This window comes from Macrobrachium nipponense, chromosome 33 (genome assembly GCF_015104395.2).
Source record: "Macrobrachium nipponense isolate FS-2020 chromosome 33, ASM1510439v2, whole genome shotgun sequence".
Classification (NCBI taxonomy): Eukaryota; Metazoa; Arthropoda; class Malacostraca; order Decapoda; family Palaemonidae; genus Macrobrachium; species Macrobrachium nipponense.
This window is the reverse complement of record NC_087219.1, coordinates 59,593,959-59,619,064: the sequence shown is the minus strand read 5'-3', so window position 1 is coordinate 59,619,064 and position 25,106 is coordinate 59,593,959. Positions and strand designations below refer to the sequence as shown.

Sequence of the window (25,106 nt, the reverse complement as noted above, 5' to 3'; positions counted from 1 at the left end):
TGGTAGAGCTGCGCACTGATTGGTTCTCTTGGCTAGAGATGTGGTGATGAAAACCTCTGGGTGAAGTTCCACACAGGCTGACGTCGTGGTTGCAAATATATTTATTATCTTAACATTCAATTATTACTTTTCCTTTTTAAAATCTATTACCCGACATTTTGGAAAGAATAAATCAATCATTGCTTCTTTTGAATGCTCAACAGAGAACTGCTGGAAAGGAAGGACCGTGGTATCGTTATTGCCCAATGATACGCAGGTATGTTTAATACATTAGTTCTAACATACAATTTGTCAACGAAACTTAATCATAGTTATATATATATATATATATATATATATATATATATATATATATATATATATATATATATATAGATTAGCATAGATAGATAGATAGGATAGATAGATAGATAATAGAATAGATAAAGCGCTATATATGTGTCTGCCTGATCGCTGGTAAATGTGGAAAGATGTAATTGACTTGAGTGTTGGTACACATTACACAGGTATAGCATCCTGACTTCGCTATGTTATACCTGTGTCTTTCTCTTCTTCTTCTTCTTCTTCTTCTTCTTCTTCTTCTTCTGTCTTCTTCTTCTTCTTCTTCTGCAAATGTTGATATTGAAAATCTGACCACCTGCAAAAGCATAGTGACTGTAATTCAACCGTTCATTTTGATTAAACGGTAAATCGAATAACAGTTAACTTTATGGCTGAAAACTAAAACCGATTATACCTACTTGTTGACTAATTTTCTTTGTTCGTTTTTACAAAATAAGTCACAAGTCACCGATGACATGCAATGGCAAATCGTTTGAGAATAGTCGTCTTTGTATAAACTCACGATGTGTAATATTCTTAATGTGATCCTCAACACGCCGTTATTCTTCGTAGCTCCACAGTTACTAAAAATGACTATCCATTTACTCAACGACCTCAAGAAAATAGGCCTACTTTTTGAATAGTCTACGAAAACCATTCTCAAACTTTTGTCATGTAATAATCCATGTTCCAAAATACACAGTTTCTAACCAAACTTAAAATGATTAAGTAATAAGCTCAATGATAGTCTTATGCCGTTATATATATATATAATATAACATATATATTATATATATATATATATATAAAATATACACGAGGTATGTTCTATTAATAACTCGACTGTGATTCCACCTAGTAAATAAAGCAGTTAGAATTGGTCATAAGCAACACACTATGACGTTCAGTTGATTATGAGTCTCCATTTCGGTTGATTGTGCTTTCTGTAGTGGGCCTAAGAAATGCTGTTTAAAAGTTGAACAGCGTGTCATTTTGAAAGTTTTAGTAAAATTGCACAAAACAACTACAGAATGTTTTCAAATGCTTAGTACAGCTATGCTCAAATCTGACGCGACATGATTCTCTGTATCATCCAGAATCTCGGACGCAACATAATATTGCCAAGTGGTGTTAAACTTTTATTTTTCATTTCTAATGTCATACCTACACGTCAGCAAGTTTGCGAATTCTTGGCTATAGTATGATCCCTTTTTTGCACTGGTATTGATTCGTAAAGTTTGCGAATTCTTGGCTATAGTGTGATCCCTTTTTTGCACTGGTATGATTCGTAAAGTTTGCGAATTCTTGGCTATTGTTATATGAATATGATCCCTTTTTTGCACTGGTATGATTCGTAATCTGTGTGATTTGAACAGATTTATTTTTTTTATTTTTATTTTTATTGCTTAGCTCAAAGCACGGTGTGATAAGGTTAGCGGTGTCGTCAATGTCTGCTCACTTAACATTCTCCTCTGCCCGGTCAACGTAACTACCTCGGCAGAATTATAAGTCGACTTAATAAGCTGTTTTCCCGAAATTTAGCTACACGTGATAATTTCTTACAGTTTTGAAATATACGACAGATTTCACTCTTGTGAAACATTATGGCCTTAATATATACAATAATCGTGTTTTCGCACTGAAATAGCAGATAAATATGGAGCATGTTAGGTTGACATTGGTTCTTAGCCACGTAAAAGTATCTGATCCTTCGGTCTAGCCCTAGGAGAGTTGTTAATCAGCTCAGTGGTCTGGTTACGGCTATTTCAATTTTATGGTGCCTTCCAGCAATATTAATGTTGATGGCAACTCTTTTTCGGTTTTAATTTTTTTTGTAACTAAGGTTCGACGATCACTATTTTTTGGCAAATGCGTCGGCGATGAATGAATGAAAGTTTTGAAAATCTTTTGTAACTATTTTCCGAAATTTAGCTACACGTGATATTTTCTTACTGTTTTGAAATATACGACAGATTTCACTCTTGTGAAACATTATGGCCTTAATATATACAATAATCGTGTTTTCGCACTGAAGTAGCAGATAAATATGGAGCATGTTCGGTTGACAGTTAGTGAATTTTGAATAAAATCCTATGCAGTCATGTAGCATCAGTTGTGATCATAGCTGTGTAGGTTATGGGAACGCATGCATTAAAAGTGTAATTCATATAAATAGATGTGGGTTATTTAATCATTCTCGTTATTTAAATAGACACACCTCTCATATATGTGTATATATATATAATATTGTTCCTCACCTATTCTTATCTTTGCAGTGCAACCTATTTGGTGACAAACTCATCAAATGGGGCACAGTGACGCCACTGAGCGTGCTCATGTACGTGACACCGGTGCAGATGGATCAAGGTAGTGTCCCTGATATAATGTCTTGACTCTTGAGTTCGAACGTCAAGTATTTTGTTGCTTTTACTTATAAGATGAAGCGATTAGTTTTATTACGTTGACCGTATACTGAGATATTTTACTCAAAGTTCTGAGATATCTTTGACGGCTTGTATTTTTGTTGATTATGATCTAGGAAATTCTCCCCGTAAAGTGACGAAAGTTTAACCAAACATTTTTTCCCTAACACATGATTAAAGCACGGGCAGACCTTTCATAAGAATAGGTTGATTTGTTGGGAAAACATTGCAACGGTCAAAGCTACATTCCCCTTCATATTTCTGACTCAAAAAAGGACTCACGTGCAAAATACTATCACTGAGCCTTGAGGGAGCTCCTGCAATTCGTTATAATGTGAGCACTTTCCATTCGACCACTTAGGGTACGTTTCATCACAACTCTTGCTATGTCTTCCTCCATTTTCCCCCACAAAATGTTCCTGAGATAATTCCCCTTTTATTACGTGAACCATTACGAAATATTCTCGCTCCTTCAACCAACTTACTCCAACAATTTCACCAATGGCTCTTTCGACAGCCTCTGTTTTTCAGACAATTCTAATTAGCAGTCACACTTCTCTTACAAAGAAATGAGTCTGCCTTCTCTTCGTGTGCTCTAAACCTTTTCCTCCTTAGATAACCTTAACACCCGAACTTATACACAAAGCAGTTATCTTCCTCGCATATTTTGTGATTGAATTTTCATATTTTCTATGCACACGATCTCCCATGACATTTAATGTCAAATTCATACGTGCGTCAACCTCAGAAATTCTTTCACCAAACACACTAGCATCCATCATTCCTTCTTTCTGCCTTCTGCAAAAGAAACCAACTGAGACGGCTTTGTCTGTCCGTCGGCACTTTTTCTGTCCGCCTTCAGATCTTAAAAACTACTAAGATTAGAGGGCTGCAAATTGCTATGTTGATCATCACCCCTCCCATCATCAAACTTTCCAAATTGCAGCCCTCTAGCCTCAGTAGTTTTTATTTTATTCTAGGTTGAAATTAGCCACGATCGTGCGTCTTGTATCGCTATAGGTGCAACAACACAGGCCATCACTGGGCCGTGGCTAAAAGTTTCATGGACCACGGCTGAGTTTCATGAGCAATGAATAAGAGTTTCATACAGCGATACACGCTGTACAGAAAACTCGATTGTGCAGAAGAAACGTCGTTGCGTTTTTTACTTGATAATACTTAAGGCGACTTCCGCTTCCAGTTGTTTCCTTTCGCGAAAACGGACGTTTCTTTCACCAGCCCTCGCAACCGCTCGTCACTTTCACCTCTCGGGTTCATTTCATGCGGAAGCCTTTCGTATTGAGTCTCCAACTTTCTCAAAGCCAATCAACTCCATTCAACATCGTCTTCTCTTTTTTCCTTAATTTCTCTGCTCTTTTTGCAAATTTCTTTTATATTACACAACAGTTCCAACATAGCACGACCTTATCTCTAGTAATAAAGTCATTATATTTATTATTGTTATTATTATTATTATTATTATTAATGGTATCTGAAAGCCAGTAAACCGTATATTCGACTATATAATTATTATATTATAATAATATATTATATATATATACTATATATATATATAATATATATATATATATATATATATCATATATATAATCTATATATATATATAGATATATATATATATATATATATATAATTATATAATATAATATATATATATAATTATATATCTATATATATTATATATATATATATATATATATATATATATATATAGATATTATATATATTATATATATATATATATTTATATATTAATTATCTATATATATATATATATAGATATATATATATAGATATATATATATTTATATATATATTATATATAGATAGATATATATATATATATATATATATAGTATAATATATAATATATAGATATATAAGAAGATAGAATAGTTTATATATATTTATATATATATATATATATATATTATATATATTAATATATATTATTCCAAGGCTAATAACGCAACGAAACATGAGGGATACTTCAAACGTGCACTAGGCTAGCAACACACATTGACTTGCAAGATGCACTAATATATTCATATCTGTCGCGCAGAAGCCACCTGTCCCGCCCTCAACATTATGGATGTCGCCTGGACCAACGCGATAGCCACTGTGCCCTTAGAAAGATGTCCAGGGAGTGTCGTCTCCTTCAGTTGTATCGGACAGTACATGGTGGAAGGAACGACCCTCGAAGCCTCTGGACTTGCCGAATGTCTCTCAAATAGGACTTGGAGTACCACCCCACAGTTTCCGTGTAAAAGTAGGTTCTTGCTTCTAAAGTCCCAAGAAAATTATCATTAATTAGTTGCTACCTTTAGCTTTGCTGTTTCACGTCGTATCTTTGCTGAAGGGGATGGATTTAGCCACGGTCCAGATACCTAGACCGTGGATTTAGCTAACCAGTAACCAAGGCTGAGAGCTAATAGCTCTATATTCTGTGAAAATCATTTAACCGAGATATTATCGAGCATAAAAATATGAGAGATCTCTATCGAAAGTTCGTTTCAGCAAAAACTTAATCGTTTAGGCTGCAATGAAGTCATTGTTCTTCAGGATTACCAAAAATAAACTATAGAATTTATTCAAAATTGATCATGTCTCTAACACCGAGAACACGCTTGCTACTTTCTTTGCAGTGAAATGTCCAGAAGGGTATAATCTTTCTGCAGCTCAGGATTACTGCTTCAAAACTCCTACCACCCCACTGTCAGAAGGACTGAAATCAGCCAGTAAAATGTAAGTCTCCTAACTCTGCGGTACCTACTATACAGTGCACACTGGAATATTCGTTCATTAACTGCTGAATCTAGGGTAAAGACCTCTCACCAAAAATGTCCGCACAAGCTACTTCATATGCCTATGTAGATGGCTCATTTGCAGCACATCAAACCTCAATGAACACTGTGCCACTCACCGTGATCAGACGTGCACTCTCTCGTTCCAATAATGTTAAGGTTCCTACTTTCAAATACCTACACAAAATCTCCAGCCCTTTATGAGCGTTTCACACATTTCTCTGCGGCGTCAATAACCCGGTAGTCTTGATGCCTGATAACTCACAACTACATTCCCCTTTTCTCCAGACATGGCCAGACCAACTCATACTAACAAAATCTGTCTATTCACCCACCTGTGGGAAGATGTTTCGCCACTTCTTGCGTATCTCTACATTCCTACCCATTTCAGGTCTATCACTCATCATAAACTATACTTACAACTCCTCTCAGTAGGATCAACCCAGTTACTTTCCTTCCCGAATAACACACACCTCACTTCCATAAAGGAGAGTTGACTCAACTCTTCTTCAAATGTTATCATTCTGTCATTCATCATTCCTTGTTCCCTCTTCTCGGTTTCCATTGACTCTCGTAAGATAATCATTTTTCACAATCACCTTTACTTTGCTCCTCTCACAAACATTATCAAGCTGTTCAACCAGACGGCTTTTTCTTGTCACCATCCTCAACAAATATCGCACCACCTGCGAACGTCAGTCATTCCGCACCCGATGACAGCCACTTTCCTATCTCAAGGCTTTGCAATTGCGTCTTCTGTCTGAGCTCTGACTTATAGCTGTCACTCCAACTGTACAGATCTTCAGTAGACATGGAGACATAAAATACATCGGATTTCAGACATATTTACACGGAACCATTCACTTTATTTATACTTTCTATTACATAAAATGCGTTCTTTATAAAACATTTATCACCATCCATACGCAGCTCTCTCTCCACATAGTATCTGTCCATTAAAACGTGCTTCCAGTTACATTACACTAACACAGCTTTTCCCTACTACTGTGAAACCTCTCACACAACTGTTCGTCAAAAAGCAGATTCACACAGTTCTTTAATTCTCCTCCACCATTAATCCTCAAGTTATATGTCCTACGAATCAAAATCCAACCTCTCCAAGAAGGCTAGTTGGTTTCGTGTCCCTGTTATTCTTAGTTTCCTCTATGACTTTTCATCTCATGCAAAGTCACAATCCTTCTTGTCAATTCTTTCAGGAGCACCCCTCATCCAGCCACGTCTTACAAACACAAGCACAAGGCCATTAACTCCTGGTGCCTTTCTATTCCTAAATCTCGTAAAAAGTCATTACCGCGGTCATTATCAAAGTCGCACCAACCCCTGACACTCTTACGTCACTCTTATATGCCTCTTTCATATCCTCCACATTCAACAACTGACGCAACATGTTCTTGATTCTTGATCTCTTGCAGTTTTCAATTGTATCTACAACTGTGATATCATGATGCTCATTTCCCCTAGACACTCATGTTGTCTTTTACATTTACTCTTCCTTTCCAGATGTTCTGGATTGTTTTGGATTCATTCTCAAGCGGATTTCTCAAATGTTCCTGACGACGGATCTTTCTACTACACTGCCCAAGTTGGAAAGTAAGCAGGCCATGAATATGGCTTCCAAGCCCCTGTAAAAGAGTGAGCATAAATGAAAAAAAAAGAAGGCGAAGGGGAAACAATACAATATATTCTTGAATATAATGTATGAATAACGAGAGGATATTAATATATTGATGATAAATTGATATACGGAGCCTGAGAGGATAAATGAATATATAGTAGGAAAAATCTCTAAGAATGCTTACAAGCTTAATATGTCAAGGAGAATCACAGTCGCCAGCCGAGTGAAATTGTTTTATTAAAGGTTTAACAAATGAGCTTTGGGAATTATTCATCAGGATATTCTTCAGCAAAACTAAAAAAATATTCCAAAACACCTTTCCTGTAAATCTTATTGTTTAGAGTAATTGACAGATATTATTAAGGAGACTTCTATGTGAGACCCAATGAAGATGGAAGTGAATAATTCTGTACTGTATTTACATTAACTTACTCCAAGCTATTTTCTATGGCTCCCGGATTATAAACATAATTATATATAATAATATTATATATATAATATATTATATATATATATATATGTATTATATATATACATATATTATATTAAATATAAAATATATATATTAATATTATAATCTATTATATACTATATATATATTATATATTAATATTATTATTATACTAATATATATAATCTATAATTCTTATTAGTGTAATATTATATTATATATATATATGAAATATGTATATATATATATATATATATTATATATATTATATAAATATACATAAATATATATATATATATATCTATATATATATATATATATATATATATATATATATATATAGAAAAGTCAGTTAAAAACTATACCATTTTCTAGTTATAATGAATAGAAATAAGAAACTATTCTTCGTGTAAGAAACTTCTGACATTCAAAAAATAAACTGAATAATAAAGATTTAATTTTTCTCTTTTTTGTTTGTGTTTCGACGAAGGGAGGCTACTGCGGTCATCGGGAATTTGACCACGTGGAATATAAGGTGCGATGGCAGCTCCTGCCAGGTGCGTGACGAGATGAATATGCCATACACTGCAACCTGTCACGAGTCATAGTGCCAACAATCTTAACAGAGAATGAAATCTTGAAGCACAAAGAATCTGTTCCACATACACACACATATTGTAGACATATATATATATATATATATATATATATATATATATATATATATATATATGTGTGTGTGTGTGTGTGTGTGTGTGTGTGTGTGTGTGTGTATAATAGATAGACAGATAGATAAATAGATTTTATACATATATATCTGAATATAAAAATATAATATATATACTTGTGTGTGTGCGTAGATTTATGAATAGACAGATAGATTATTTATACGTATATATCTGCAATATATATATATATATATATATATATATATATATATATATATATATATATATATATAATGAGTGTGTGTGTGTATGTTTTGTAACCTCTGAGCGTTTGTATTTATCTTTAAAAAGATTCTCAGTCCAGTCTTAAGAAGCAATGTACACGAAAACCCTCTGTGATTCTTCTTTACTTTTTCCTTTCAATCCCCAGGTCATGGAGGATGTGAGGTGCTTAGTGGTCTCGAGGTCCAAATACAAGATTGTTTACTGCGGAGACACTTCGGTGAAGGCGCTCTGCAGAACGCCAGGTAAGGCGCTTTCTAAGGAAAATAACAACTGCCCCTACTTCGCCTCCAGACTATTTCATATTTGAAACAGAAGCAAACCTTCCAAAATTTTACCTGTACCGAATGCAATGAGTAAAGGCTTAGCAACACGTTTGGGAACTGATTATGACATCGTCCAGTAACGAGTTTCTTTCCATTCCATATTTGTAGCGTCGTGTCCAGAGAACTATGCACCCCTCAACAGCTACTGTTACCGGGTCATCAACTCATCAGCCGTTACGTCAGACTTCTTCGCGGCTACACAGACCTGCTCAGCAGACACTGCTTCTCTGGCGTATCCAGAGACACAGGAAGAACTGGATTTCATAGAAGATGTGAGCATCACCCTCAACTTCCTTGCTAGTGAACAGTTTTTCCCGCCACCTCTCCTGTTTCTAGGACAAAAAAGTATATCTTAGTTTTACCAGACCACTGAGCTGATTAACAGCTCTCCTAGGGCTGGCCCGAAGGCTTAGATATTTTTACGTGACTAGGAACCATTGGGTTACCTAGCAACGGGACCCTCAGCTTATTGTGGGATCCGAACCACATTGTATCGAGAAATGAATTTCTATCACCAGAAATTAATTCCTCTGGTTCCGCGTTGGCCGAGCCGGGATTAGAACTTCGGACCACCGTGTTTTTAGCCGAGCGCGAAGTGCAGTCGGCCAACGTGGAACCTGTTTTTAGGACAACGTACTTCGAGACCTTATATATATATATATATATATATATATATATATATATATATATATATATATATATATATATATATATATAGACAGATAGATAGCTACTCAAGGCTAACAAAGTAAATTTGGCCACACTTCAAAAAGTTCCAGTTAGAGCATGTTAACTAAAGCTCTGGAAATAAAAAAAAATATTTTGCATCCAGATATAAAATTGTGGCTGATTAGAAACCACCATGCTCTTGTCTCTGTTGGGTCAAAATGATAACGGCTTTATACTATTTTCTATACATTCCAAGAATTCGGTGAATCCAAAGCTGGCTGCCGTTTACTGCAAGAAAGCAGGTTTCATTCTTAAGGAATGCAACCTGTCATTCGTTTGAGAAACCTATTCGTCTTCTGAGGAAGCACAATAAGAGAATAATGAGCCTTTTTGTGTCAGAAGCATTACCATGTTATCATAGAGAAACCTTAGTCATTTCAGTCCAATGATACATTTGAACATCAGTCATTTTTGTTTATTCTAAAAAGGAAATTTCTGTCAGTTTAGGTTGAAGTTAAGAACTTTCTAAAAGAAATGTATTTTAATAAGCAACAGCTGATGACGAATGGCTCCAGATTTATTACATTTGATCATGCATCGTCATACCCTCAAAATTTCTTCTGCCTTTTAGGAAATCTATTTCAGCCGCATCACAAAAACAATGAACTTTTATAGAGCAGAATTATGATTGAGGTGAATTTATTATTCCAGCTTGTGAGTGGGTCTTCGGCTCAACCGGTGAAACGGGTTCTGCTGGGGATTCATGACGCGTAAGTTTCTCGAAGATGTTGTTGATGACAGAGAGCACTAGGAATACCATGCTAGATTTACATCAACCGTGCATCCGATGTCTAGGCCAGTCCCTTACGACGCTCCTGATTGGCTGTAGATAAGCCAATCCCACGGCTGGAAACTCTCATTCTCTCAAGTGAGTTCACATAAGCAAGATGTATGTTCCACCTCTCCTGAGGGATACGTCTTTCAAAAGTATCCCTCAGGAGAGGTGGAATGCACATCCTGTCTATGTGAACTTTCTCGAGAGACTGAGAGTTTCCAGCCATGGGACTGGCTGTTCATAAGCCAATCGCACGGCTGGAAACTGTCATTCTCTCAAGAGAGTTCACATAAGCAGGATGTATGTTCCACCTCTCCTTGGGGATACGTCTTTCAAAAGTATCCCGCAGGAGAGGTGGAACACACATCCTGCTTATGTGAACTCTCTCGAGAGAATGAGAGTTTCCAGCCATGGGACTGGCTGTTGATAAGCCAATCGCACGGCTGGAAACTACCAGTCTCTCAAGAGAGTTCACATAAGCAGGATGTATGTTCCACCTCTCCTGGGGGATACGTCTTTCAAAAGTATCCCTCAGGAGAGGTGGAACAAACATCCTGCTTGTGTGAACTCTCTTGAGAGAATGAGAGTTTCCAGCCGTGGGAATGGCTTATCAACATCCAATCAGGAGCGTCATAAGGGACTGGCCTAGACATCAGATCACGGTTGATGTGAATCTACTATAGCTATATAAGTTGTAGTACATCTGTTCAAAATGAAATAAAAATGTCCTTTCACTTCTGCAAAAACAATTGTGTAAGTTATAAAAATCGTTTTCCAGATTAAGTATATTTTGTCACTGATGTATATTAGACTCAGGTGAGATCATTTTGACAATAGTCGTTATTCTGATAAAAGCCTAGATGGTTTTCCCAACTAAATATTATATTTATAGTTAAAATTCACTTCTTCATTAGAGCAATGTACATTAGTAGTCAGAGAACAGAATGATTGGGAATTTAGATCTAAATATAAAGTAGTGTTTTCGATTATAAAACAAAATGTTTTGAGAAAATCATGAATTTGCAAAAAAATTAAAAATGTCATTGTTCCACTGAAGTCAGATCAGCTATGCTATAGATATGCGGTATCGCCCAGAAGTTGTAGGTTTCTTACCGCGGCACAGTAATATTATGAGAGATAAGATCTTGATACTCAATATAAATGGAGACAGAGTGGCTGAATCACGGTCTTAATGGGTGAAATGGTGTTCTTAGATTAGTAAGAGTAAGGCAAAGAGGTGTGGTGTAAAGAAAGATGCAGGCAGCTAAGCTCATCAGCCTGCTTCTATATATCTCTGAGGGAGAAGGAGGCAAGTTTAGTGGAAAGTGGATTCACATCTTTCACATCTTGTTTATTGGGTCCACTATAATCTAAAATGGCAGCAGCTGGCTGGTCCAAAAGTTTGCACACTAACTCAAAAAGAAGTCCTCCTACTGCACACAAAAAAAAAGACCCCCTCTTTTGATCAGTTCTTAGATCCAAACGACCATAATATCCTTGAATCGGGGAACCGGCGGCGAAGGAGCCCTGGGAAAGGAGGTGACCCCAGGTAGGCTGAGTGATGTCTAGATTCCCCTGGAGAACCACTGAGGGAAGGAACTGCAAGAGATTCCGAGGAATCTTCCTGACACCTCCGATGAGGTTTTCTTCGCCATGGATCATAGGAACATTTACGCAATTAGATAACTGCGGTATATTGCGCACAAGCAATGTCAGAGAATAGTTATAGTTAAGGGTAACATACTACTATAGTAGAATACTTGCGATATATGTGTGGCTAGATACCTAGGATGACTGCAGAAGCCGGCATGAGGGTTTTAGTAGTAGTTAGATAATGTCCTTTGTCAGTCTTCTACAGCCACAGTAAGTCCTATTGTCTTAGTAGGATAATGTAGAATAGCGTTGTAAGTATGCATGCTTAAAGTTGATAGTCGGGACAGTAACAGTAGTTAAGGATATCATAATTAGTGGTCTCTTAGAAAGCTTCGTTTTTAGTTGGCGCCTTGCCTGTAGTCTCTTCTTCTTCTTCTAAATCTGTCTCAGTCGAGGCATTAAGTCTTCTTAGTTTTTATGATAAGAAAGATGATAGAGTAAGATAGACATATTACGATACTGCAACAACGAAATTCTAATCATAGTTTGCTTACAAGTTCCTTCTACTCAGATTCTATAAGGAAGGTTGTTTTGAAAAAATAAATCTTCCGGACGGTCCTCCTCCGGGTGACATCATGAGATGATGAAGGTCCAGGATTAGATTCAGTCCAGGAGATCAAGTTGGGAAGAGGAGAAGTTCTTCTTCTCCGTAGAGGAGTAGTGTCGTCAGTGCACCTCATTCAGTGCACTGCAGGCATTAATTAAAGTTCTTTGCAACGTTGCTGCAACCCTTTTGATTCATTTTACTGTACCTCCGTTCACAATCTCTTTCGTCCATCTTGCTATCCACCCTTTGCTGACAATTGTTTCATAGTGCAACTGCTTTGAGGTTTTCCTCCTGTTACACCTTTCAAACCTTTTACTGTCAATTATGTTGCAGCACTGAATGACCTCTTAGGTCCCAGCGTCAGGTCTTGGCATTCAAAAAGGAAGATGTAAGAGTCTGCATTTGGGGAAAGAACGAGAGCTGAAAAGAAAAGCTCTGGAGAAGAAAATAATAGGATGAAAATGGCAGAATCTAGAGGATTAGGAAATATGAATAATGCCATAATAATCTAGCTGTAGTGTATCATTAGCTTGCCCTACGATTGCTTTCAACGATAATTAATTAATTCATTCATATGTTTATGACTTGTATACGCTGTATCTGCCTGAAAACAAACTTTTCCTTATCAACTCATTTTTTAAAAAACTTTCATTTCTCCGGCTGTTCCTAAAGTCAGATCTTGACTCCTTCCCAAAGACCAAGAAAGCAACACTACTTATTTCCCTTTCCTCTCCCCGACCAGCAATGGAAACTGGACGGCCGGGGGTTTTTATGCACCGACCTCCGACATCCTCACTGCCGTCGGCACCACGAACGCCACCCAGCACTGGCGGTATTTGGAAGTGTCTACTACATCTTCGTCTTTGCCCATGGCTTATTCTACGTCCATGACTTCGTCTTCCTCTATCACCTCTACATTCATCGGGACACATTACACCGGCACAGCTGAGCTTGCCGTCTGTCGGTACCCCGATTATATTGGCACGGGTGGGTCTACCTTTATCATTGTTATTATTGTTATCATTATTCAGAAGGTGAAACCTATTCTTAGAATAAGGCCACCAAAGGGGCCAATGACTTGGAATTCAAGCTTACAAGAAGTATGGTATTCATCAGGAAGAAGTAAGAAAAGGCAAAGGGAATTACAGAAAGAGAAAGAAAATCATACTCAAAGACAGTGAACATTTAATGTAATGCAATAATAATGCTTTGTTATTGACTGACAAGTCCGCTAGAATCACTTTCATGGCTCTTTCAAACTACACGGTAGCCAGTGCAAATTGTGAGGAACTAAATTTCACGTCGACATTCCGATCATCCAGAAGTGTCACCTTCGGTCTAGAGAATCCACCTCAACGCATATTCATATTTCTTGAAATGATCACTCACACTTTTCCGCACATTAACTTTTAACTGATAATTTTTTTATTTATTTATTGGCTAAGATGTCGCTGAAACTATTCCTAGTAATCAGAGCATCTCTTGCTATTCATTCATTCCAATAAATGATATTCCACTCATCTGACTCTATCTTACCACTTGCAGCGTGTAGAACTCAACCAAGGCAACCAACAGAGAATATGAAGCCACCTGCCTGGAAGAGTGTTTACGCAATGGGGGATGCGATGAGTTACAGGTACGACAGAGAAAGAAACACATTGTACAGAACGGGCCTTCATGGGAGTACGTCACTGCTTATTGAAATTTGTATAAATAGTTTTTGTAAAACTATACTTTGGGTACACAATCAGCTGCTGCAGTAAATCTAATCATTGTTAAATACACACGCTTGCTTGCATTTCCTCATGTCCTGCCTAACATTTCTACATTAACTTCACAGCTGTTATCCGGGATACTTTTTCAATGGGAATATCACTGCCTCGCCCACTTACAACATGACTTGCCTGGGGCGCCTGGGTGAATGGTATTCGGATTTGGAGTTTCCCCAGTGCTTAGTTGCTAATGGTAAGTGGAAGATAATCCATCGCCTGTTTCATTATTCATTCCTCCCTTCGTGAATTCTCAACCAATTCACTTCATTCCTCCCTTCATGAATTCTCGATTATCATGTGGCTCCCTTTCATATTTCTCCTAAATTCCACGCCCCGCTTCCCTTTAAAAAAACATAGGTTAAAAAATGATAAAATAAATTTATGAGTAAAATGTTGATGAAGAAAACACCTTTTCTGTATAAGAACTAAATTTATTACAAACTTGACAATTATAATGATCTTAGCTGATGGCTTTCTGTGGTATGGTTAATGCCTTAGATTAAATCACTACGCTACAAAAGACTAGCCATCACTAGCAGCACCAGCCTCACGGGAAATTTGAATTGATTTAGGAAAGGTTCAATCAACCTCTGCCTATATAATAACATATCAGTGGGAAGGCTGAAATTGTTTATCGCCACTCAGTTGATGAACCCGAGTTTTTGTTACCGACGATGCTCATCTCATGTATGGTCCGCATCAAGTCGGTTCCAACTCTTAGTCTTAATTTGTAGAAGGGTGGAGATACCAGACTCTCATAAACAGGTAGCTGAAAAAGGCATGAGTAGTCGAAGTGCAATTTCACTAACTTTTGGATATGATTGATGCATTGAACACAGGAATACATTCGGAGAGTTTTCCTCGTAGATCTCCTCGGCTCCGGAATCCTTTTTGAGATCAAGGAACTCGTCCTGAACATCACTGGGAATGTTTGTAATAATAATAATAATAATAATAATAATAATAATGGGATATGCCAGTGGAAATTGTACCCATAATCATAGGAAGACTAGGCACGATCTCAAGATCCCTGAAAAGGAATCTGGAAAAACTAGAGGCTGAAGTAGCTCCAGGACTCATGCAGAAGAGTGTGATCCTAGAATCGGCGCACATAGTAAGAAAAGTGATTGACTCCTAAGGAGGCAGGATGCAAACCCGGAACCCCACACTATAAATACCACCCAGTCGAATTGGAGGACTGTGATAAACCAACAACAACAAAAAATAATAATAATAATAATAATAATAATAATAAATTTTATTGTCAGCTCATGGCCATATACATGGAATATACAAAGTATAGGCAGTAACATACACAAACCAGATACATGAGATAACAAGATAAAAAATGAATAAACGGCAATATCCACACAGTTGCTGAATTAGTAAAAAAAAAGATAGTAATCATAATACTGGTAATAACAGTAATAATATTGAGAAAAAAAAAAAAACGTCGAGAGTCTCTGCTATGGCTAGGGTGACCCAACATCCCCCCACCCCCCATTTCCAATCTGTTCCCCCCCAAAAAAAAATCACTACCTTCGGGGGACATATATATGTCCCCATTCATGGAATTTCCCCGTTACGTGTCCCCTCTTGCATATGCAAATAGTAATAAATTGATAAGTATTCAAAGGTTAAGAATTAAGATGTTTTTTTCAAAACCTCCAAGGCTCTTGCAGCGGCATAATGGACAATGTAATTATTTTTTACTATTCTTAGGATCATGCCTATAAGTTTTCCTTTTAATGCTATCAAAGCATACTTTTTACCATTGGAAATAACGCTTGGTCCAAATAAATGCTGACTGAATTATACTCTTATATTTATTCGAATGTTGGTGTTTATATATATATATATATATATATATATATATATATATATATATATATATATATTATATATATACATATATATATATATATATATATATATATATATATATATATATATATATATACATGTATATATATTATTTTTATAAGAATGAATCTCATATGTGAGGACTCAGGATGATAGATCTCTCTCTCTCTCTCTCTCTCTCTCTCTATCGAGCTACAAATGTCCTTTAATATCTAATTCGCTCTACCTCGGAATTAATACATTTTCATATATGTTTAACCGAAGGGGAATTTATTCAGCGATAATAGAATTGCCGGCCGACGGGCACGAACCATCGACATCTTCCATTCCAGGACTGGCAGTGAAGCCTTAGCCAACCCCGCCACCGCAAGAGATATAAGTTTATGCCGCCTCCCATCTCAAATACCTGCCGCGCTCAGGTATTTTTAGTTTTGGAGACTGAATCAAACCCATCTCGTCCTCGGTAGCGTGGTAGTGCTTTTGCCCGCACATAGTCATTATATAAGTCATATCACAATACCGTGATTCATATACCTATATCGAGCTACAAATGTCCTTTAATATCTAATTGAAGATGTCGATGGTTCGTGCCCGTCGGCCAGCAATTCTATTATCGCTGAATAAATTCCCCTTCGGTTAAACATATATGAAAATATATTAATTCCGAGGTAGAGCGAATTAGATATTAAAGGCCATTGTAGCTCGAAATATAATATTTATATATATATATATATATATATATATATATATATATATATATATATATATATATGTATAAATATATATATATATATATATATATAGTATATATATGGTCTGGGAATATATAATATATATATATAATATATATATATATATATATACATATATATATGATATATAATATATATATATATATATATATATATATATATATATATATATATATATATATATATATATATATATATATATATATTGACTGGTAAGTGGGGTGGTAAAATCACTCTACATAACTGTCGAGAGAATATATTATACATTAGGGTTATGCTTATGCATAGCATATATATTCTCGTTCATTTATACGGGTGTTCCCCTCTCATATCTCAAATGAATGGTCACCCTAGTAGCTATGGACCTCCATAAATTCTTGTCATGGATCCTAAGTCGAGAACCAATGTCCTACAGTAAAGAAGCTCCACTTTCTATATCAGAGCCTTTTTATTTTAACGCCGATTTCAACTTCAGTAATTACCAAAATAAACATTGTTTTCCCTTCCTCAGTATATGTCTCTCAGAGAAGCTACTACTATGTCACTAACGCAATTCATTATCATACAATATGTTTTTATTTTCGTGGATCACATCGAAATTAGTTTGCGTTGTTTTGAAATAAAAGAATTTGAAAGAGAAAGGATGAAAGGAAGCAGTTGGCAGGAGAAGAGGCTTATTAATAGAAAACTGGAATGTTCTCGGTTCCTTCGCGATTATTTCATAAACTGGTAAAATTCAGCCTATATTTCGTAGTACAACAGAGATCAATTTTGTAGGGCTATGAGAAACTACATAATATTCGTGTCATTTCTCCGATATATGATATTACATCCTCATCCTGTTGTTGCTTTTCTGCGAATCAACAGTATTTCTTTATACCGATGTTACTTCTGAGAGAACTATTACTTCATCCTACTATTATTTCTGTGAGAAACATCACTCATCAATGTTCCTTTGTTTTTTTTTCGTCCACAGTTTGCCTGAGTGCCCTGCCTATGCTTCCAACGGTAGGCATGGTAACAGCTGAAACGAATACCTCTCGTTTCTTGAACGGCACCGTTACCTTCACTTGCCCACCACAGATGGCGATCGCTAATGGCAGTAAGACCCAGAACATAACTTGCATGACTCCAGATAATTCAACCTACAGTTTTGCGCCGAGTGTTCTCCAAAAATGCTACAGTAAGTTGTAAAATGTTTCCAGCGAACATAATATACATATGCTGGCCGTTATGAAGTACGTCAATGGAAGAAGACAAGAAGTCTAAACGTCAAAGGTTTTACCAGGACGATCATCCAACCCTCTAGTGCTCTTTTGCCGAAAAAAAATTATAGTACAGGTAAACGAGTTTTAGAATTATTCTAAAACTAGCGTACCTGCACTGTCATTTTTTTTTTCCCCGGCGAAGGTGCACTGCTATAACTGGTTCACTTAAGGTAGATTCTTGAAAGAGCCCTGTGCTTACAAGACATTTGTTTGGCGGCCGCTGATTGGCTGGGAACTGCTTACCTCCTGGTACCAGCCAATCAGCGGCCGCCAAACAAACGTCTCGCAGGCATAGGGCTCACCCAGGAATCTACCTTAAGTAAACCTGCTATAGAAGGTTGGATGATCGTCCTGGTAATACCCTTGACGTCTAGATTTCTTGCAGAGTGACATGTGGGACAAAGCCATTTCACTTCTTCGCGTCATGTCCTCTTCCTTTGACGTACTTCATAATGGCGAGGAGAGAGAGAGAGAGAGAGAGAGAGAGAGAGAGAGAGAGAGAGAGAGAGAGAGAGAGTGGACCTTATCTGGATTACCCGTGAGCTATATTACATAGTTCAATGACCGAGGTAGTATAGTCGGTGGAGGTTAAAAAGAAGGCGGAGAGCCATTTGCATATACTGTTTGAGCTTTATATAGTAGGGAAAAGCTTTTGATCTCGGTGTCAATAATTAAGTCACATGAGAATTGGTGTGGCGAAGTTATTTTCTTCTTAATCAGTCAACCAAGAGGGAAAAGATATATTGTTACTACACGGGGCTCAGAATACTTATATTAGTAGACAAATCTGATTTCAAGTATGTATGTATGTACGTATGTATGTATGTATGCATACGTGTGAGTGCTTTTTTGGTGCATTGTGAGTTTTAGATTTAAGTAGCGTACTTTGCGTTTGAAAACATATTAATCTAAATACGCATTTCTGAGTAAAAGCTTCTAGCTTAAAATGGTATGGTAGCTACCCCTAACCACCCCGAATATCAAATACCGGCTGACTGTTAACGAGATGAAGTTTGATTCAATAATATTTGTAGTACGATGAATACCCTCATATAATGATGTATGATATACTCTGTGCTATCTTAGCATCATACTCTGATATACTCTCACATGTCTGATTCTGTTTGATGAATTCTTATCAGACTATCTGAGATCATTTTTGATGCTTGCGTATATTCAAGGCTGTCTTATCTTTTCCTGTGATATCTTATTACGCCCTCTGATATCTTGATATTGTCTGCGAAATATTGTGCTTCGTGATAGCTTGAATGACATCATTTGATTATACTCTAATATAATCAGTGATATTTTATGTATGTGATGATATATATTCTTTACTTTATGACTGTGAAATTCAGCGTTCTGTATAATAACGCCTATTTTATTATTACCATTGAAACAGAAATGGTCCCAATTCTCTGATGACGCTCTCTGTCAGTGAGCTGGCACGCATCAATATTACACCAGTTTTGAAGAGCTGGGACCAATTCTCATTTTCACACAGTGGATTGGCGTTCATCTCTGTTGAATATACATATACCTTGCTGGAAATTCCAGAAGCGAAACAGTGCTTCAAATTCGTGTGAGGAATAACTGAACGAAATACAATCATGATTTCTGAAAATCTCTCAAACAGGGTTATTGTTTTCGTAGCCTGTGGACTGTGTTGACATATTCCCACATTCATCGTGATTTTTGTGTCTCTTTTCTTTTCTCTAGTGTTTTGCTGGGACGCTCCCGTGGTGGAGAACGCTACCACGACCTGGCTGGGAAATTTGTCCTATATAGAGGGCAGCAATGTCTCTGCGACCTGCGTTCCAGGTCACCAGTTCACACCTGGAAACGTAACGCAAACAGTGAACTGCACAACGAACGGGACCTGGCAAGGCCTCCCGTGCTACCCAGGTAAACGTCTTTCCAGATTTAGTGACCCGATTCTGGTGCTGCTCAAAAAATCAAATGCAATTCCCAGGAATGATTCACTATATATATATATATATATATATATATATATATATATATATCATATATATATATATATATGTGTGTGTGTGTGTGTGTATATATGTGTGAGTGTGTACGTATTCAGACGTTAACCAAAACTTAGCCTAGACTATACCTTGGAAATCCCCACAAGGAAACCTTTGCTCAGCTTCCGTGAACTTGGTCACTGAAAGTCTGCGGTCGGTGAGCGATGGTTTTCAATATTTCATTCCCGCTCCCATATCTACATCATAATCTAGTTCAGTCTATCTCCTACATTCATTCCCATTTTTGCTTCTTACGCCTCCGTCAGCTTGTGTTGACCCTCGTCCTGAACCACTCTCGTTCTTCATGGAGAAGGACCCCTCTCCTGGAAAACGCCTACGGGACCATCCTCAACTACACGTGCAGCCCTGGATACTTCGTTCCCGTCACTGTGGTATTGTGTCACTACTCTTTCTCACTCGTATCATAGATAAGCATGACGTTATGTTCGAGGGTAGAGGGTGAAGCCCGACTTTTTTCCCCTTCCCGTCGCTCCGTTTTTTTACTTAATCTTCTGGTTCCTCCCGGGAGAAGATGTGTTGCTCATTCCATCCATTTTGTGGTACTTGTGGTTCGTTTAGATAGCTAATAACACGTTACTAAGCAGAAATCCTCTTTCATTCAGCTTAGAATATACCTTGCTTTCTCCGGCGAACTTGAAGCCTTAAGTAGAATAAAAATCAATGTCAATGAAGATGCTGACTGGTCGGGGAACCTCATTCTCGGTAATTGCCCAGACCAGATTAATCAAAGGAAAGTAACTGAGATAAAGAAAAAATATGAATTGGGGATTAATCTCGGAAGAACTGACCCGTGAATGACAGTAGTTTACAGAATGCTCAGAAAAAGTTAAGTGATATGAAATCTAAGATTTTAATGACCTGTTGACTGATCCTTTCTTCAGGAGAGAGAGATGTAATGTAATGTGGTCTTCTTCATGTATTTTGAAAGATTTTTTCTCTACATTCAAGAGTACAAAGAGAACAAATCATTCTCCACCAAAAGCTTTCAGTAAGGTACCGCTACCATCGTTCATAACTGATGCTCTGTAAACGACGGTAGTACCATTGGCTTTTAACTGGTGAAGCATTGGTCTCTGCCTCATACATTTCTCATTTAGCTATTCAGCTTCATTATCTTTACCTTGTTTCATTTCCAGCTTTCATTTCATAACAAACTCCGTCATGCCAGCCATATGAGAGTAACTTATATGTTGCTTCTCGATGATAATATACCATAAACAAGAAATGTTACAACCTGCATGACGAGGCTTAGACAATAGATTACAAACTTTCTCGAGTAAAAATAGAGTAGTGTTAGTATAGAGAATATCATATAATCCCAATAAACATTCCACATTTAGCTTCATGTAATTATTGACTGTCAGACAGGCATTTTTCCGTGTATCATTTTAGTCCCAGTGTCACTGCGAGCCATTCCCTTCTTCTGTTTGGTTCCAACTGGAGAGCGTCATGGATTTGCAAAGACAATTGTGTTTAATTTGAAAGAAATAAGCCTCTGTTTTTGTAGTTTCCTTTTGCTCTGGCTGTAGGCATGACTAAAGGTTCTTTGCAGCGTCCCTCCAGCCTCTAGCTGCAGCTCCTTTCATTCCTGTGACTGTACCTCCATTCAAATTATCTTTCCTCCATCTTTCTATCAGCCCTCTCCTAACAATTATTTCCTAGTGCAACTGTGAGGTTTTCCTCCTGTTACACCTTTCAAACGTACCTTCCCTCAATTTCCTATCCAGCGCTGAATGAACCTCATAGGTTCCAGTGCTTTGCCTTTGGCCTAAACTCTATACTCCATTCCATTCTAACATTGGTAACTGAGACATTTTAGCACACTGACATCATTTAGTCAAATTGGGCTGATTACTTCAAAAGCATGAGACTCTACGTAGTAAGCTAATCTGTTCTAACTAGCTCAGAAGTTAACAAGTTTGTCATTTGGTTATGTCTTTTGTTTGACGCAGATATTTCTTTTTAAGGAAAATCCTGTGGTGACGAATATCGCTCAGGTGAAATGTAATGATAGCGGCTTATGGGAGGTGCCTAAGATGTTTGATTGTACGAGAAGTGAGTACCATGAAATTATGTTCTTTTTCTCCCTGCCATCCCCAAGCCCTGTACTTTTATCTCTATCCCTCGCGCCTCCTAACAATTGTGTTGTGCTTCCAAGAAAGATACAAGAACTCATTCTTCTTCTTCTTCTTCTTCTTCTTCAAGGTTCATTGCCTCTATGTCCACCCTAAATAGAATTCCTTTCATGTTAATGCTAACGCACCTTTAAAAAGTTTACTGCAATTAATGAATGTTGGTCATGTTTCCTAAAAATATAAAAAAAGGCACTGTTTGGCATGATATATCTCATTAACCGACTGAGGGTATCACTTTCAGATACTCTTGAAAAATAGGGAAATACTATATTAACATAACTTGAACGAACTCAGCAATATTAGATTTGAATGTCAAGTAATGTCTTTCTCAAGTCTGGTGAAGGTCGTTGGATAATGCTGACGGGACTCACAGTACTACAGGGTCCCCCACAAAAAATAAATAAATAACGATAATGCTGACAAGACACACAGGACTACAGGGTGCCCACAAAAAAAAAATAGATAAATAAATAAAAACAGGCAGTTTGGTACAGTTTATTTAGTTGTTGGACACCAAAAACAGTTGTAGTAAACAGAAACATTGTTGGAACAGAACACAAGCACCAAATATGGTGAGATGTGGTGTTCAAAATGCTTTCAATGGGCAACTGTACAGCGAAGTAGATGGCCTAGCCGACTTCCAGTCTCCCTTTGAGTGACTTCGAGCGGCATATTGTTCCTAGTTAACAGTAACAGAGTTTTAAAGGATTGTAGTATGTCTGTAACCTCCCTCCTCGGTCACTGATGTCGATGTAGCAGTAAAGCCCACATGGTGAAATCCACGACGTTGATATCTTGACTTATTGAGGGCCATTCGTTAGGTTCAGTGCAGTCAGGAGTATTGGCTCTGAGCTAGACTGCTAGATAACGGTATGTAAAGTACAATGTAAATCTAAAATTTCCTGGTTTTTGTGGGGCACCCTATAGTTAGACATTCTTACTCAGAATGAAACAAGTCAGTTATTGTGATCTCACATATGTAACCGCATGTACGCTCACCCCAAACCTCGGAGCCGCTGCAAAGGCTTATAGTACCTACTACGATGTGAAATACGCATTTCTTTTTATATATATTGAAATATTAAAATGATGATTTGAACGGTTTTTGTATATTAAGATGATAAAAGGATGATTCGCGCCAGCAAGAGAAAAATAGACGTCGTAATTACTCGTTTTACATTGGATCACTCATAACTAACCTCTACATGTTCCACCTCTCTCCTCGTGGGAAGTGTGTCCGGATGATCCACTGATCCCGCCTTCAGGAGTTAACAGCAGCTGGGATGGCGTCCTGAGGACAGTCAATGCGATGGTCTGTATAAATGTTGTTTAGTTTTCAATCAGTTGTTAATATTCTCTCTCTCTCTCTCTCTCTCTCTCTCTCTCTCTCTCTCCTACCTTACCCATCCCTCTGTACAACATTACATGGTGATCTCCTCTAGTACTAGTACTTTCATACAGAAGTTGTTCCACAGGAGAGTAAATACAGTGGAAAAGGTCAACGGGTAATCAATTTCAAAATTGGAATTTTCAATCAGTTGTTAATATTCTCTCTCTCTCTCTCTCTCTCTCTCTCTCTCTCTCTCTCTCTCTCTCTCTCTCTCTCTCTCTCTCTCTCTCTCTCTCCTACCTTACCCATCCATCTGTACAACAGTACATGGCGATCTCCTCTAGTACTAGTACTGTCATACAAAAGTTGTTTCACAGGAGAGTAAATACAGTGGGAAAGGTCAACGGGCAATCAATTTCAAAAATGGAGTAGATGAAGAGATGCTGCCAGAAGAGAATACAGTCCAAGGCCGAGGGAATATTGTGGAGACTGGCTGAATGTGTGAGACTAAAGAGAGGCAGAGCTGAAAGTGTGGAAAATGTTATCGTAAGGTTTAGGATATGATTGGAAGTGACTTGAAGACGTAAGGAGGGTCACTGAGATGCTGAAGAATAGGAAAACTTGGTGAGAATACAGGTAAGATGATGTAGTACGGTGGTGTTACTGACTGAAAGGCTGAAAGGGGTGTTTTAAGGCATGAGTGAGTGAGGGGAAGGTTCCAAAAGGTACTTCCATTCACATTATCTTTCTTCAATTTTGCTATCCACCCTCTCCTGACAATATTTGAGGTTTTCCTCCTGTTACACCTTTCAGACTTACCTACTTTCATTTTCCTTTCCACCACCGAATGACCTTCTAGGTCCCAGTGCTTAGCCTAAAGACTATATTCCAATCTATTCCGAGAGCAATAATTGTTACCTTTATAAAGGTAAAGATAACATCATTTTTCATTTCACTGTGCACCAATGTACCTTTAGGTCTTGAAATAATCTGTGATTTTGGTTCTTTCTTCTTACTTTCCTATCAGAAAACCTGCATTTTGCATCTTTTCGATCTGCTACCATTAAGAGTAGTACCATATTGAATTTAAACAACTAGGCCATGCTGTATAAGTTGTGTCATCCAGTTCCTTGTTTTCATGACAACCAGCGCATATACATTGTATAGTACAAGACAAAAGGGAGGCTGACGCCACAATGCGAGGCAGCCTTGAAGCCTCTCTGCAGACGCCTGCTCCAAGATAATTACTCTGTTTCTATTGGCCTCGCACACAGGTGAATTACACTTGCGGAATGAAGT

The 25,106-nt window shown here is 37.3% G+C and overlaps 1 protein-coding gene across 2 annotated transcripts in view; it reads left to right on the top strand.

Moving 5' to 3' along the window:
- The window catches only part of LOC135203223 (uncharacterized), a 131,502-nt gene that overhangs the window by 103,865 nt on the left and 2,531 nt on the right, over positions 1-25,106 (top strand). Inside the window, exons 9-26 of one of the 2 annotated variants that reach the window (XM_064232981.1) lie at positions 204-256; positions 2,598-2,688; positions 4,828-5,034; positions 5,411-5,510; positions 7,091-7,180; positions 8,147-8,213; positions 8,755-8,851; positions 9,041-9,204; positions 10,313-10,371; positions 13,379-13,623; positions 14,182-14,272; positions 14,477-14,601; positions 18,000-18,206; positions 20,011-20,196; positions 20,588-20,713; positions 22,310-22,397; positions 23,710-23,789; positions 25,082-25,106. The exon at positions 25,082-25,106 is cut by the window's right edge and continues 102 nt beyond it. In XM_064232981.1, the coding sequence (XP_064089051.1) occupies positions 204-256; positions 2,598-2,688; positions 4,828-5,034; positions 5,411-5,510; positions 7,091-7,180; positions 8,147-8,213; positions 8,755-8,851; positions 9,041-9,204; positions 10,313-10,371; positions 13,379-13,623; positions 14,182-14,272; positions 14,477-14,601; positions 18,000-18,206; positions 20,011-20,196; positions 20,588-20,713; positions 22,310-22,350 (1,949 nt within the window). In that variant the 3' untranslated portion in view covers positions 22,351-22,397; positions 23,710-23,789; positions 25,082-25,106. The other variant, XM_064232980.1, reaches the window with a different exon arrangement.